Source organism: Gossypium hirsutum, chromosome A12 (assembly GCF_007990345.1).
Source record: "Gossypium hirsutum isolate 1008001.06 chromosome A12, Gossypium_hirsutum_v2.1, whole genome shotgun sequence".
Classification (NCBI taxonomy): Eukaryota; Viridiplantae; Streptophyta; class Magnoliopsida; order Malvales; family Malvaceae; genus Gossypium; species Gossypium hirsutum.
In genome coordinates, this window is record NC_053435.1 from 100,054,389 (window position 1) to 100,068,469 (window position 14,081).

The 14,081-nt window shown below is 32.1% G+C and overlaps 1 protein-coding gene across 2 annotated transcripts; it reads left to right on the plus strand.

Annotated features, from left to right (window-relative positions):
• The first annotated feature begins 5,355 nt into the window (after nucleotides 1-5,355).
• On the plus strand, nucleotides 5,356-8,921 carry LOC121211078 (apyrase 2). Of its 2 annotated transcripts, none has more exons than XM_041083294.1 (7): nucleotides 5,356-5,696; nucleotides 5,919-6,180; nucleotides 6,791-6,847; nucleotides 6,937-7,029; nucleotides 7,633-7,838; nucleotides 8,009-8,100; nucleotides 8,621-8,921. In XM_041083294.1, exons 2-7 carry the CDS (start codon nucleotides 6,154-6,156, stop codon nucleotides 8,623-8,625), a joined length of 480 nt encoding a protein of 159 aa, XP_040939228.1. In that variant the 5' UTR covers nucleotides 5,356-5,696; nucleotides 5,919-6,153; the 3' UTR covers nucleotides 8,626-8,921. The 2 variants fall into 2 exon arrangements, with proteins under 2 accessions (XP_040939228.1, XP_040939227.1); XM_041083293.1 differs by having other exon boundaries at nucleotides 5,388-5,696; nucleotides 5,922-6,180.
• The last annotated feature ends 5,160 nt before the right edge of the window (nucleotides 8,922-14,081 follow it).

Genomic DNA, 14,081 nt, shown 5'->3' on the forward strand with positions numbered 1-14,081 from the left:
TTGATCAGAAGTACTCAAATCCGGCGTTCCGCTCAATTTGATCATTTATTCATATATCAGGCTTACCAACATGTGTTAATTCATAAACCATTCATGGTATTATTTCATGCCAAATCATATACTGAATATACCATACACACATACTATGAAACTTTATTTTCACACATGAGCTTAAACCATGACCAATAATGCACAAAAATAAGCATCATTCATATTTCATCGTTTATGAGTTATAATCAAACATATGACCATTTATACACGAATCATTCATATATTTCCCAATTTTCCTCCTCCTCCTCTCCATTCCACATCCTTAATGTGTATAACACACTTAAACAACATTAACCATAATTTCAATATTCACTAACATGTATATTCAAAGCAGTTTATCCGAGTCAGAGTCACTAAATTATTTTTATCCGGAGCTACAGAGCTCCAAATTAAGATCCGTTAATTTTCCCTGAAACTAGACTCACATAGCTTCATACCATAAAATTTTCATAATTTTTGGTTCATCCAAATAATACAGTTTATTCTTTAAAGTTTCCCCTGTTTCGCTGTCTGACAGTTCCGACCACTCTTCACTAAAAATTAATTATCTCATTGTACAGAATTCGGATGATGTTTTAGCTTGTTTCTTCTAAAAATAGACTCATTAAGGATTCTAACCATATAAACTATAACTCATAATTATTTTTGTACAATTTTTAATGATTTTCCAAAGTCAGAACAGGGGAACCCGAATTCATTCTGACCTTGTCTCACAAAATCTATTATATCTCATGATTTACAATTCCATTGCTCACATCATTTCTTTTATAAGAAACTAGACTCAATAAGCTTTAGTTTCATATTTTATTCATCCTCTAATTCAATCTCTACAATTTTTGGTGATTTTTCAAAGTTACACTACTGCTGCTGTCCAAAACTGCTTTAGTGCAAAATGTTGATTTCCATTTTGCCCCAAATTTCACAGTTTATACAATTCGGTCCTTTCTCAATTAACCCCTCAATTAATCTAATTTTCTCAATTAGTACTTTACTAGACATTATAAGTTGTTACACAACTATTGAAATTCAGAATTTCCACATATAACTCTATCTTCAAACTCTTTTACTATTAGGTCCCAAACATTCACTTTCTATTCAATTCTTTCAATAAAATCAGCATATGAACAATTTAAAGCTCTAATTTCATGCTAAATCATCATATACTTCCAGCACATATTCATATCAACTTTCAACTTCTTTCATAAAATCAAAAACTAATGGATTTAACAAGTGGGCCTAGTTGTAAAAGTCATAAAAATACAAAAATTTCAAGAAATAGTCAAGAATTGAACTTACTTGTAATAAAAATATGAAGAACCAGCTTGAAGAAGCCCTTCCATGGTGTTTTAGCTGATGAGAATTCAGAAAAATGAAGAGAAATCTGGATAATTCCACTTGGGTCCTAACTTTATTAAGCAAATTTTGCAATTTTCCAATTTTGCCCTTAATTCTCCTTACTTTCTTGCTGATTTCATGCCTCTGCCGTCTAGCCCAAATAGACCTTGGGTCTATTTGCCTTTAAAGCCCTCTTCCTTTTATCATTTAAGCTATTTAATCATTTCCCAAAATTTTGCATTTGTTACAATTTAGTCCTTTTTGTTCAATTAATTATCGGAACTTTAAAATTTCTTAACGAAACTTTAATACTAACTTTTTAACACTCCATGAATATTTATAAAAATATTTATGGCTCAGTTTAAAATCCCCGAGGTCTTGATACCTCATTTCGATTCTAATTATTTTAATATTTATTTCTAGTGCACTATTCACTATTTCAAAAATTTTCCTAACTTCATATTTAACTTATACTTACTAAATTAATAATATTTTCTACCCATTTGTCGAATTTAGTGATCTCGAATCACCGTTCCGACACCTCTGAAAATTCAAGCCATTACATTTTTTTTTTCGTCGGATTTGTGGTCCCGAAACCACTGTTCCGACTAAGCCTAAAATCGGGCTATTACAGGAAGAGCAAATGAATAAGTTTAGGGCAATTTTAATAACCTTAAGCTATTTTGCATCAGATGCTGATTTGTTATTATATCTGCCTTATTTATTGAATTTGTTGTAGATTTCGACTGTATAGAAAAATTCCTATAAAGGGGGCCAGTGGAGACCTTGTGTAAACAAGTCTTATAAAGGTATGAATTCATATTCCCTTTATTCTATTGTAAGTAGTTCATGAAAATTTTCTATTGCTTTGTTGCCTTAGTTCATCCCTTTAAACAAGTCGACTTTTAGCAGGCTATTTGGGCATTATAGCACGAAATGCCAATATGTTGCCCATCAACTATGAATCATGGCATCACATACCTGATAGCAACAAAAATCAAGCTCTCGATAATATTAAGGTAACAAAACGTGAATGTAATTTATAATACTTTGGTTTAAGTTTAATTTATATTTACATTTTAAACTTGTGTTTTTTAGGAGAGATTTGCTTTAGAGGTCTCGGATGACTATATCAAGAAGGCATTGGGTAAAAAATGGAGATACCATAAAAGCACTTTGAAAAAACAATATTTTAAGAAAGACATAAGCCTCGAAGAAAAATTGCGAAATGTCCCGCCGGGAATGCTGAGGTACCAATGGGAAGATGCGGTTAGATTCTGGAATTCAAAGAAAGGAGAGGTATTACGTCCTTCCAAATTCTTATAAATTTTTCGGTATATAGTGTTTACTATATACGTAATAATAATCACATTAAGTAGGACCGTGAGCTAGCTGGAACAAGCAACAAGCAAAAACAAAAATTCATGCACACGACAGGGTCGAGAAGTTTTGCTTCTGTAGCTGAGGCCGAGGTATTATGAATTTATTAATTCTATCAAATATTAATAACTTTCTACTATTAAATAATATTTTTACTACTATATTGTAGGAAGTCTTGTCTGGTCAAAAAGTTAGACGCCTTCAGCTTTTTGAGATTACGCATAGGAAGAAATATGGATCTCATATGACATCCGAAGCTGGAGAAATTATGGTATATTTACTTAATAAAATTTGATTATTATAAATATTTATAATGTTTAATTATAATGGTTTAATTCGTCGTTAGTAGTTTTAAATAATGTTAAGTTATGTTGCATTCCTTTTTATTATATATTTCGTTTCTAACTCTTTGATTGATTTATTAGGAGAAACTAAAGGAGAAGAAGGCGGAGTATGAAGCGATTGCTTTGACTGATAGTTCTGTTAATCTTGAGAACATTGATAACAAAATTATTACTGAAGTTTTGGGTCCTGAAAGGTATGGTCGGGTTCGATTCTAAGGATCTGGTGTTACCCCGACCCAATATTTTGGATCCGGCTCCTAGCAATACATGCCTTCTGAGAGTCAAGCTCAAGCTGAAGTTCAGAGGTTAAGAGACTAGATAGCTCAAATGCAAGCAAGAACAGTTGAGCAAATTGCCGAGGTTGAAAGAAAATATGAAGAACTACAGCAACAACTTAGAGCGGATGCAGCAGCGAGGGAGGCAGTGGCAGCAACGAGGAAGGCAGAGCAGCGATGGCAGCAGAGCAGAGCACTAGCTACAAGTTCAGCATATGATGCAGGTGTTTCAGCAGTCGCAAAAGCCGTCATCTTAGAAATTTCTTTTCTCGTTGTAAGAATATTTTTAACATTGTCACATTTAACATTATTGTAAGAATATTTTGAGTTATACTTCATTTATTAATTTACACTACAAGAAAATAGGGCTTTAGCAGCGTTTTTAGCGGCGTTTTATCAAAAAACGCTGCAAAAATTGTAAAATACATAGCAATAGCGGCGTTTTACCAAAAACGCCACTAAAAACAGAGCAATAGCGGCGTTTTAGTAAAAAACGCCGCGAAAAACAGAGTATTAGCGGCGCTTTTGGCAAAACGCCTCTAAAAGTCATATAACCCCTAAACCCCAAAAAATTATAAACACTAATCTATAACCCCTAAAACAATAATTATTAAAATTTATGGTTATACAATATATTAAATATTTTCTTATATAATCGTAAAAGAGATAGTATTGAATTTAAAATATCAAATTAATTATCATTATAGTTTATGGTTTATGGTTTAAGATATATGGTTTAGGGTTTAAATGAGTTAACTATGGTTTAAGATATATGGTTTAGGGTTTAAGGTTTAGGAGTTAACTAGTATTTGAAGATTTATGATGAATTATGAGTTTAGGGATTATGTTTTAGGGTTTAGGGGCTTGGGTTGGAGTTTAAGGCGTAAGGGTTTGGGGTTGAGGGTTTAGAGTTTAGAGTTTAGAAAAATAATAATAATTAAAAATATTTAACTTGTTTATATTTAAAAAATTAATAAATATCAAATGAAAATAACATGTATATATTTATAAAAAAAATTAAAACAATATCATTAGGTTTAAGTAAATTTACGTTAAGTATTTATAAATTTAATTGGAAATTTAACTTAAACGGGGTCGTTTTCTTTTTGAAATGTTTTCTTTTTCTCATGCCCGACACTAAAACCCCTAATTTTTAAAGTCATTGAATATATATTAATAAAAAAACATAATTGTTTAACTTAAACATGATTGTGCTTTAAGCATGATATTTAATAAAATTATCAGTATAAAACATGTCAAAATTAATTCTTAATGTAAATAAAAAATTAATTAACATTAAAAATTTGGCAATATTTAATAACATAGGTTATTCAATAATTAATTCTTGCCAAATTTGATATTTTCCCTTCTATAAAATGAATAACATAATTAAATTTAAGAACATATTTGTTGTGTTTCCATATTAGTTATTGTGAAAATTAATTCAATCCAACTACTTTTAATTCAAGTTAAAAATAAACTCTTGCTAAAATTTATTCAAGTTAGGAATTAATATGTATTTTTAATTCACATTAAAAATTATTTTTTCCAAAATTAATTAGTTAAATCAATAATAATACGAAAAAATTATCAAGAAATTAATAATAGTTGTATTGTGTAATTTTCATTTTATGTTTGAGCAATTATATGACAACTTTTAGGATATGAAAAATGCATGCCAAATGTCAATTTTTTACGTTGCCGCGTCAACAACTTATCATAATTGGTTGAATAGAAGGCAACCGAATTAAACTTAAATTGCACCAAATTAAAATTCATGTATACAATTACACATTAAATCAATGTTAATATATAATTGGATCAAACTTAATTTGCAACCGAATATAGGCCCAAATAGGTTGGACACTATTGGACTGTAGCCCAAGAAGAGTATTTATATTCTTGAAATATGGGCTAGGCCCGGGGATAGCAAACAAAATATAATTGTTTTTTCAATTTAAAAAAAATTAAAAACCCAAACCCTAAAATATCTCTGCGGGAGAGCATCAAACATGGAAAGAGTTTTCAAATTTGCCACTATTCGTACCCGAGTCTGTTTTTTCCTGTCTTCTTTTCATCTCTTTGTTTCAAAGAGCGGGAAACGAAGAAAAGCGTAAAGTTAATGAAGTTAGGGGTTAGAAATGAAGAAGGAAAAATCCTGCTAAGTTCATTCTTGCCATCCAAACCAATTTCTGTCGGCTCAGTTCAAGCTTCACAAGTATCTGATGTAGAAAGAACCACACCTCCTTGGGCTGCTTCTGGTGGTACTCATCTTTTTCGGCCATCTCTTAGGGACATTCAGATGCAGCAGGTACGCGAAGTTACTGCACTCCTATATCTCCCTGTCTTTGCAGCATAAATGCATCCGTAACTTGTTTCATCATTTATAGTATTTTATCCGCATTTCCTCCTTGAATTACATTTTCATCCCATTCCATTCCATGCAATGCATCTTGAACTGCGTTATGCGGCTCATTTCCACCATTTGTAGGACTCACTTCTTTTTCTTTCTTTCGGTCTGTTCAACTAAAAGCAGGGAAAACAACTGCACAGTCTTTCTCACAGTCCAAAAACCAAAGTGAGTGGGTGTCCAACAGCTACTGGTCAAGATTCGCCATTGGATTCCCCTGCAATGAGTCGCTGGTTCAAACCCGAGGTTGGAGCAACTTCTTCTATTAGATCGATTCAGATTGAAGAGAGGGCTATGAAGGATCTCAAACGGTTCTACAGCAGTGTGTTAAAAACAAGTCGTAAGCTAAGAGGGCTAAATGACAAAGATATTTAGCTTTTTCCAGGTAGCACCAAGGCTTTTCAATTTTTTTCCCCTTAGGTTAAATGTAAATTTGATTGTACGCATGTTATCTCTGTCTACTAACTTTTTTTCTTATTTTAGGTCAGAGTAATTTGATATATAGAGTTTCTATTATAGTAGGAAGATGCTAAAATGTGCTTCAGCATTCAATAAAATTACGTTACTTTCAATCTTTTTTGTGTTGAATAACATCAAATGTTGATAGAATTTTTTTAGTATATCAACCTCAAGTTCCAATTATTAATTCAGCTCAAATTAACTTTCCAGAATAGAGTAGGATTAAATCTACATGTGATTAGATTTAGACTTGGAATTTAAACCTATGTTTTTTGTAAACTCTTTAATAACAAAACTAATATAAGAAACAAAGAGAAATTCAAGATTAAATCTTAAAATTTTAACTTTAATCAGTGTTTTTTCCTGTCTTCTTTTCATCTCTTTGTTTCAAAGAGCGGGAAACGAAGAAAAGCGTAAAGTTAGGGGTTTTGTGTTTTACGATCAAAGACTGCTGTGAGAGTTGGGGTAGGTATTACGTTCATGCGTTATGCATTCTAAGCCTTTTAATTTGCTGAACAATGGGCCTGTCTGTGTAGGCAACTGCTGGTCTGAGGGCATTAGGAGGCGAGGCATCTGATAAAATTTTGCAATCGGTAATTTTATTTTCGGATACATGTTTGTTATGGCTACAGCATTTACTTTACCATTTCCTCAAGCTAGTGCAATTTAAATATGTATTTAGGTTAGGGAACTTTTGAAAAGTAGAAGCACCCTTAAATCCGAGGCAAATGGGGTCAAAATTCTGGACGGCTCTCAAGAAGGTTCTTATGAGTGGGTATGATATGCTGAATTTTCTTGTACTTTTATACTTTGCTTTTACTTTGCATACTGTGACTGGGGTTAGAGTATCTTGGCGGTCCCTATATTATAGCTAAAATGCAATTTAATCCTTGTATTATAGAACCGAGTAATTTAATAATATTTGATATAGGTGCAAACAAGTAAAATTGATAACAATATTGATGTAAAATTATTTAAATGCTGATGTGGACTTTTCTTCTCAAATCTTACAAAGTACATGAGTTGAAATCCGACAATATGTATGTTCTTTCATACTTATTTCTCCAATGTCAAACATGGAAAAGATTGAAGGACTCAATTCTGTAATATAATGGATTAAATTGTACTTTTGACTAAGTACAAGGACTGCTTGATATTTTAATCTTATAACTGGTCAACATGATCAGTCTTGCTTGAGATGTTTTCATGGTGGTGCCGGAGCCAATTGGAGAAATCCGAGGGGTTTCTCTGGGGTAACTTAGGGAAACTAGAATAAAGTATTTACATGCTGTTAGGGCTAGGATCCGTTGTAATTTTTCCTACTGATGGAGCCAATGGACCTAATTTGGACTTTCTTAACCTCCATCTTCTTTTATAGGTGACAATAAATTACCTACTAGGGAATTTGGGAAGGACATATCAAGACACAGTTGGCATAGTTGATCTTGGTGGTGGATCTGTTCAAATGGCGTATGCCATCTCCAAGAATGCTGCTTCAAGAGCTCCAAGTTTACCAGCTGGACAGGACAATTATGTAAATGAAATGTATCTCAAGGGATCAAAATATTACCTCTATGTACACAGGTACCCTCCATTTTAACAAAATAGGATTCTGTTAATGATTTGAAATTGAATATAAAGAGAAATCTTAATGGCTTGTGATTCCTTCAGCAGTCTTATCAAACAGGTCTCTATTCAGTCATTTGTATAATCTTTATATTTTAGTTATATACTTATGGCTTTCTTGTGTACAGTTATTTGCACTATGCCTTACTGGCAACTCGAGCAGAAATTTTGAAGGCCACTGAAGATTCTGGCAACCCTTGCATCTTGGAGGATTTTGATGGTATGTTTGAATTTCTTTGGTTGCAACCAACACTATAAAGTGCTGCTTTTTTTAAATATATATATGTGTGTGTGTGCATTTGGGCTACAAATGGCAGGCACGATTTATGAATTCAGTAACTAAGTTTATAGCTACGACGACTGAAAATGTGGCAATTGTCTGTATTTGCTTCCTACTGCTAACTGTATTCATCTCTCTATTCTGAAACTTTGAATGCACTGAATAATGGAATAGTTCGAATATTACCGGATTTAAGATTTTACCGGATTTAAGAGAAATTAATGTTTCTTTAACAATTATATTTGTTTGTTTGTTTTCATTTAATAGAAATTAATGCTTTGGATTTAGTCTAAAATCTCTCATTTCACCTTTTCCCACACTGTTGCTTAAATTTACTGCTGCAGCCTTGAGTAATCCCCAATCCCATCTCCATCACTCTCCATGCATTAATTCTTATAGCAATATCAAGGGTGGCAAGTTTAATTGACACATGACTTCTTTTGAACTGTTTATTTTTCAGGTTGACCAGCTAATTGGAAAAGATCATCTTTTCAAACGCAGTATTATTTTGATCAAGGCCTGGTGCTATTACGAGAGCCGAATCCTTGGTGCACACCATGGCTTGATTTCTACATATGCATTAGAAACAATGATTTTATATATCATTAATGTCTTTCATTCATCCTTATTTTGTTCTTTTTGTATTTTGTTAGATTTCTGGTGTAGTATTATAAGTGCGGTATTTTGTTTGGCGGGATGTATTTATATCATAGATTATTCTTCTTCTCAATATTTTGATAATGAATTTTAATTTTTTTATATTTTTCAGGACTTTTACAATGTTTTATAATATATATTTTTTAATTTTTATGACCTTTAGCGGCGTTTGTGGGAAAAGCGCCGCTAAAGGCCCTGACCTTTAGCGGCGTTGTTTTCAAATAAACGCCGCAAAATTTAGCGGCGCGATCTGTAGCTGCTTTTTTTACGGAGTTTGCAAAAACGCCGTTAATAGCTTTAGTGGCGCTTAAAAGCGCCGCTAAAAGCCTAAAAAAGCCGCTAAAAGTCAGTTTTGCTGTAGTGTTACATCATATATCTTTCGTTGAATTTGAAGTATCATTTAGATTTAACGTTTTTTGTTGTATTTTTTATGCTACATTTGCTGTTTTTGGTTAGATTCAATGCTATATTTGCTATTTTTGGTTGGATTTAATGCAGGAAGGGTTGGATATTGGTGAAAAATGTACATTGCAAATCTGCCAAAATTAGTGGCCTTTGTAAAAAGCGCAGCTAAAAGCCGTGACTTTTAGCGGAGTTTCACCCAAAAACGCCGCTAAAAGCCGTGACTTACGGCTTTTAGCGGCGCTTCTCCCACAAACGCCGCTAAAAGTCATGATCTTTTGTGGCTTTTTTTCAAATAAACGCCACAAATTTTTGCGGCGTTTTCTATAGCGACGTTTTTTACGACTATATTAAACATGTAGTTATATATTAAACATGATAATATTACATCCTTGCAATTATATTTTTGGAAATCACATCATCTATGTGACACTCCGTTACAAATCGAACAAAATAATTTATAATATCAATAATATAACTTTGTTTTCCCTCTACGAACAGCTGGCTTACCAGCGGTATTTAATTTAAATAATAAAGAAATTATTTTTATTAAATTATAAAAATTCAAATATTTAAAAAAAAAGGAGGAAGAGATAACCTTAAGATTGAGTTAAGTCAAAATCAAGTATGAATGTGATATTTCTAAAACTAAACCGACTCGTAAATTTATTAAATAACATGATATCTAAATTATATTTTTAAAGGAAAAAGAAATACAAATGATTGGATGTATATTTTGGTAATAGAAAGAGATTGGTAACAACCATGCATGCATGGTGGCTACGACAAGGTTATCAGCACATGCATTGCATTGAAGCTTTAATTCAATTGTCGATACCCAGAGTTGAGCCAACACACTTTTCTTTAAAAGAAGGGCTTAAGTGATGGGTTTTCGTATGAAGACTGTAAGGCCATCCCATCCCATGAATCTCCATTACATTTTTTACATTTGCTTCTGCAAAATTAGATCCAATCATAATTATATGCATATCCTATCCTTCCTAACTACAAGGGTTTTCCTTTTTGTTTATTTTAGAATTTTTTGGGTCCTAATTATCAAAGGATTAATATAAAGTTTTCTGCTGATCATTTGTGATAATAATATTTTATCTTTACGTACCCAACCCAACCCTATCTTATCTTTTCTTTTTTTGACTTTTATTGGAATTCAATCACTCTTTTTATTATGCATGAAATATTTAGGTTTGTTATATAACCATTCATTTATTTTACTAATTGAGTCTTAGCTTAATTGGCATAGGCATTGTTGCCAATGCATGAAGACGTGGATTCGAGTGTGTTGAAGCACATTAATCTCCTATTTATGGGCTGGGGTGGGATTATGAGTAATATTTTCTGTTAAATTAGTGAAGGTAAAATTGCACTTTGGCTCCCCTAAAATTATAAAAATTCGATTAAATCATTTACAAATTATAAAGATATAAACTATAAAAAATTAAAATTTTATTCGACCCCCTCTAAAAATTTGTTCTGGCTTCGCCCTTGCACTAAAATAGGATATGTGTTGATATACATGAAGGTCTATCTAACCCTAATATGTCAAATCGAAAGACCGAGCCCTATAAATAAGAATATTAACTTTCGTAAAAAAGGTTACTTACGAAAACACTCAACAAACTTTTTCTTTCAAAATCAATAAGCCACTTAACATTTTTCTTGGAAAATTTTATTTCTTATTGAAGATTTTCAGATTGTGGAATTGATAATTAGCTAACGTAGTTCCACAATAGACTTGTCTCATGCACTTTGGTAAAACTTTCATGAATTTGGGTGGGCTAATAATTTGAATTTTTGAATAATAAAATAAGTTTTTGGATCGGCTGCCAAATCAAAAAATAATAGAGATTACTAATTTCGTGTTAACCCTGTAGGTAATATTGAAGTTTTAGAGTCGCAACTGTTCTGAATTGATTTTCATAATCACTACACCAAAACAGGCTTTTAGCGGCGTTTTTAGCGGCGTTTGGATAAAAAACGCCACTAATGATCGATCATTAGCGGCGCATTACGGAAAACGCCACTAAAAATAAGCATTAGCGGCATTTTTGAGAAAGCGCCGCAAAAAACCTAAGCCCAACGACGTCGTTTCTCGAGCTTTCGGGGATTTAGAGGCGTTTATAAGAAAGCGCCGCTAATGCTCAGGGCTTTAGCGACATTTTTGGGAAGCGCCGCAAAAAACCTAAGCCCAACGACGTCGTTTTCTGAGCTTTCGGGGATTTAGCGGCGTTTTTAAGAAAGCGCCGCTAATGCTCGGGGTTTTAGCGGCATTTTTGGGAAAGCGCCGCAAAAAAACCTAAGCCCAACGACGCCGTTTTTTAAGCTTTCGGGGATTTAGCGGCGTTTTTAAGGAAGCGCCGCTAATGCCTAGGACTTTAGCGGCGTTTTTCGTAAAGCGCCGCTAATGCCCAGGGCTTTAGCGGCATTTTTGGAAAAGCGCCGCAAAAAAACCTAAGCTCAACGACGCCGTTTTCTGAGCTTTCGGGGATTTTGCGGCGTTTTTTGAAAAGCGCCGCTAAAATTTTTTTTATCTTAATTGGTTTATTCATATTAAATAAAATTCAATTTATTTCTAATTGAATATTTAATATCTTCAGAAAAAAATTATGACATGTAGAAATAATTTGAAATAAAACACATGGAAAATTTAAAATATTATTATTTAAAATAATTGTAAAAGAGATAATAATTAAATTGTTTAGGGTTTTTGGTTTAGGGTATATGATTTATTTAAGATTTAAGGCCGGTTTAGGAGTTCATATTTTATGGTTTAGGGAGTATGGGTTTAGGGATTATGGATTAGGGGTTGGGATTTAAGGTTTAGGGGTTAGAGGGTTAGGGGTTTAGGGATTAAAAGTTAGGGATTCAGGGGTCGAGTTAGAGTTTTGGGTTTAGATTAATTATTTTTTAATTTATATTTTAAATATGTTCTTATATAATTGTAAAAGAGATAATAATAAATTTGTTTAGGGTTTTTAGTTTAGGGTATATGGTTAATTTAAAATTTAAAGCCGATTTAGGAGTTCATATTTTAAGGTTTAGGGAGTATGGATTTAGGGGTTATGAATTAGGGATTATGGTTTAAGGGTTGAGATTTAAGGTTTAGGGGTTAGGGGTTAGATGTTAGGGGTTAAGAGTTAGGGATTTAAGGTTTAGGGATTCAGGGGTCGAGTTAAGATTTTGAGTTTATATTAATTATTTTTTTAATTTATATTTTAAATATTTTCTTATATAATTGTAAAATAGATAATAATAATAAATTAATGCTTTTATATTTAAAAAAATGTAATCTAAACCATTTGTTATATTTAAATTAGTTTAAATAGAATTAATAAATAAGTTTAAAAAAGTAATAGATTGATATGAATATTTATGTATAATTATTTATTTTGGAGAGGACCAAATTATAAGAAAAAAATACAAAAATAAAAATGATATGGATATATAGGCAATTATTTAATTTAGATAATTCTAACTTAATAATTAATTACAACCATTTTATCATTTGTTTTCTTATTAAAATATACAATATTTATTTTGAGAGTACTTTTTATTTTATTTTATAAAAAATCAATTTATAAAAAATAAAATAAAAAATTTTTAGCATAGCAAAACGGTGTCATTTTGTTCAAAATGAAATAGCTTAAAAAACGCCGCAAAAAATAAATCAACTTATAAAAAAATAAAAAAAATTTATAATAGCAAAACGGCGCCGTTTTGTTCAAAATGAAAAAAAATTGCGGCGCATTATAAGAAGCGCCGCTAAAGGTAAGCAATAGCGGCGTTTTCTATAAAAACGCCGCAAAAAATAAATCAATTTATAAAAAAATAAAAAAATTTTATAATAGCAAAACGGCGTCGTTTTGTTCAAAATGAAAAAATTTGCGGCGCTTTATAAGAAGCGCCGCTAAAGGTAAGCAATAGCGGCGTTTTTTATAGAAAACGCTGCAAAAAATAAATCAATTTATAAAAAAAATAAAAAAATTTTAGAATAGCAAAACGGCGTCGTTTTGTTCAAAATGAAAAAAATTTGCGGCGCTTTATAAGAAGCGCCGCTAAAGGTAAGCAATAGCGGCGTTTTTATAAAAAACGCCGCAAAGCAAAACGGCGTCGTTTTGTTCAAAATGAAAAATTTTTGCGGCGCTTTATAAGAAGCGCCGCTAAAGGTAAGCAATAGCGGCGTTTTTTATAGAAAACGCCGCAAAAAATAAATCAATTTATAAAAAAAAATTTAGAATAGCAAAACGGCGTCATTTTGTTCAAAATGAAAAAATTTTGCGGAAGGTAAGCAATAGTGGCGTTTTCTATAAAAACGCCGCAAAAAATAAATCAATTTATAAAAAAAAATTTTAAAATAGCAAAACGGCGTCGTTTTGTTCAAAATGAAAAAATTTTGCGGCGCTTTATAAGAAGCGCCGCTAAAGGTAATCAATAGCGGCGTTTTCTATAAAAACGCCGCAAAAAATAAATCAATTTATAAAAAAATAAAAAAATTTAGAATAGCAAAACGGCGTCGTTTTGTTCAAAATAAAAAATTTTGTGGCGCTTCTTATAAAGCGCCGCTAAAGGTAAGCAATAGCGGCGTTTTCTAAAAAAACGCCGCAAAAAATAAATCAATTTATAAAAAATTTCCCAAAATTTTTACGCGTTTTTATCCCAAAATTTCCCCCTGAAACCCCTAAAGTTTCCCCCCTAAAATTGGTATCCTCAAAACACCTGAGTGTTTCTCTCTTCTGCCACCGTCTTCATCACCATCTTCCCCTCTCTCCCTCTATTTGCATTTCAAATGAAATATTCTTTTTTCCCCCTTCTTTTTTCGATTCCCCCCATCCCCAGAAATCTCC

Bases quoted from the DNA above. Each gene is read 5' to 3' on its own strand.
- LOC121211078 (XM_041083294.1), top strand. From the start codon at position 6,154: ATGACAAAGATATTTAGCTTTTTCCAG. The intron at 6,181-6,790 runs GTAGCACCAAGG...CTGTCTGTGTAG, and splicing joins AGATATTTAGCTTTTTCCAG to GCAACTGCTGGTCTGAGGGC. The intron at 6,848-6,936 runs GTAATTTTATTT...ATATGTATTTAG, and splicing joins CTGATAAAATTTTGCAATCG to GTTAGGGAACTTTTGAAAAG.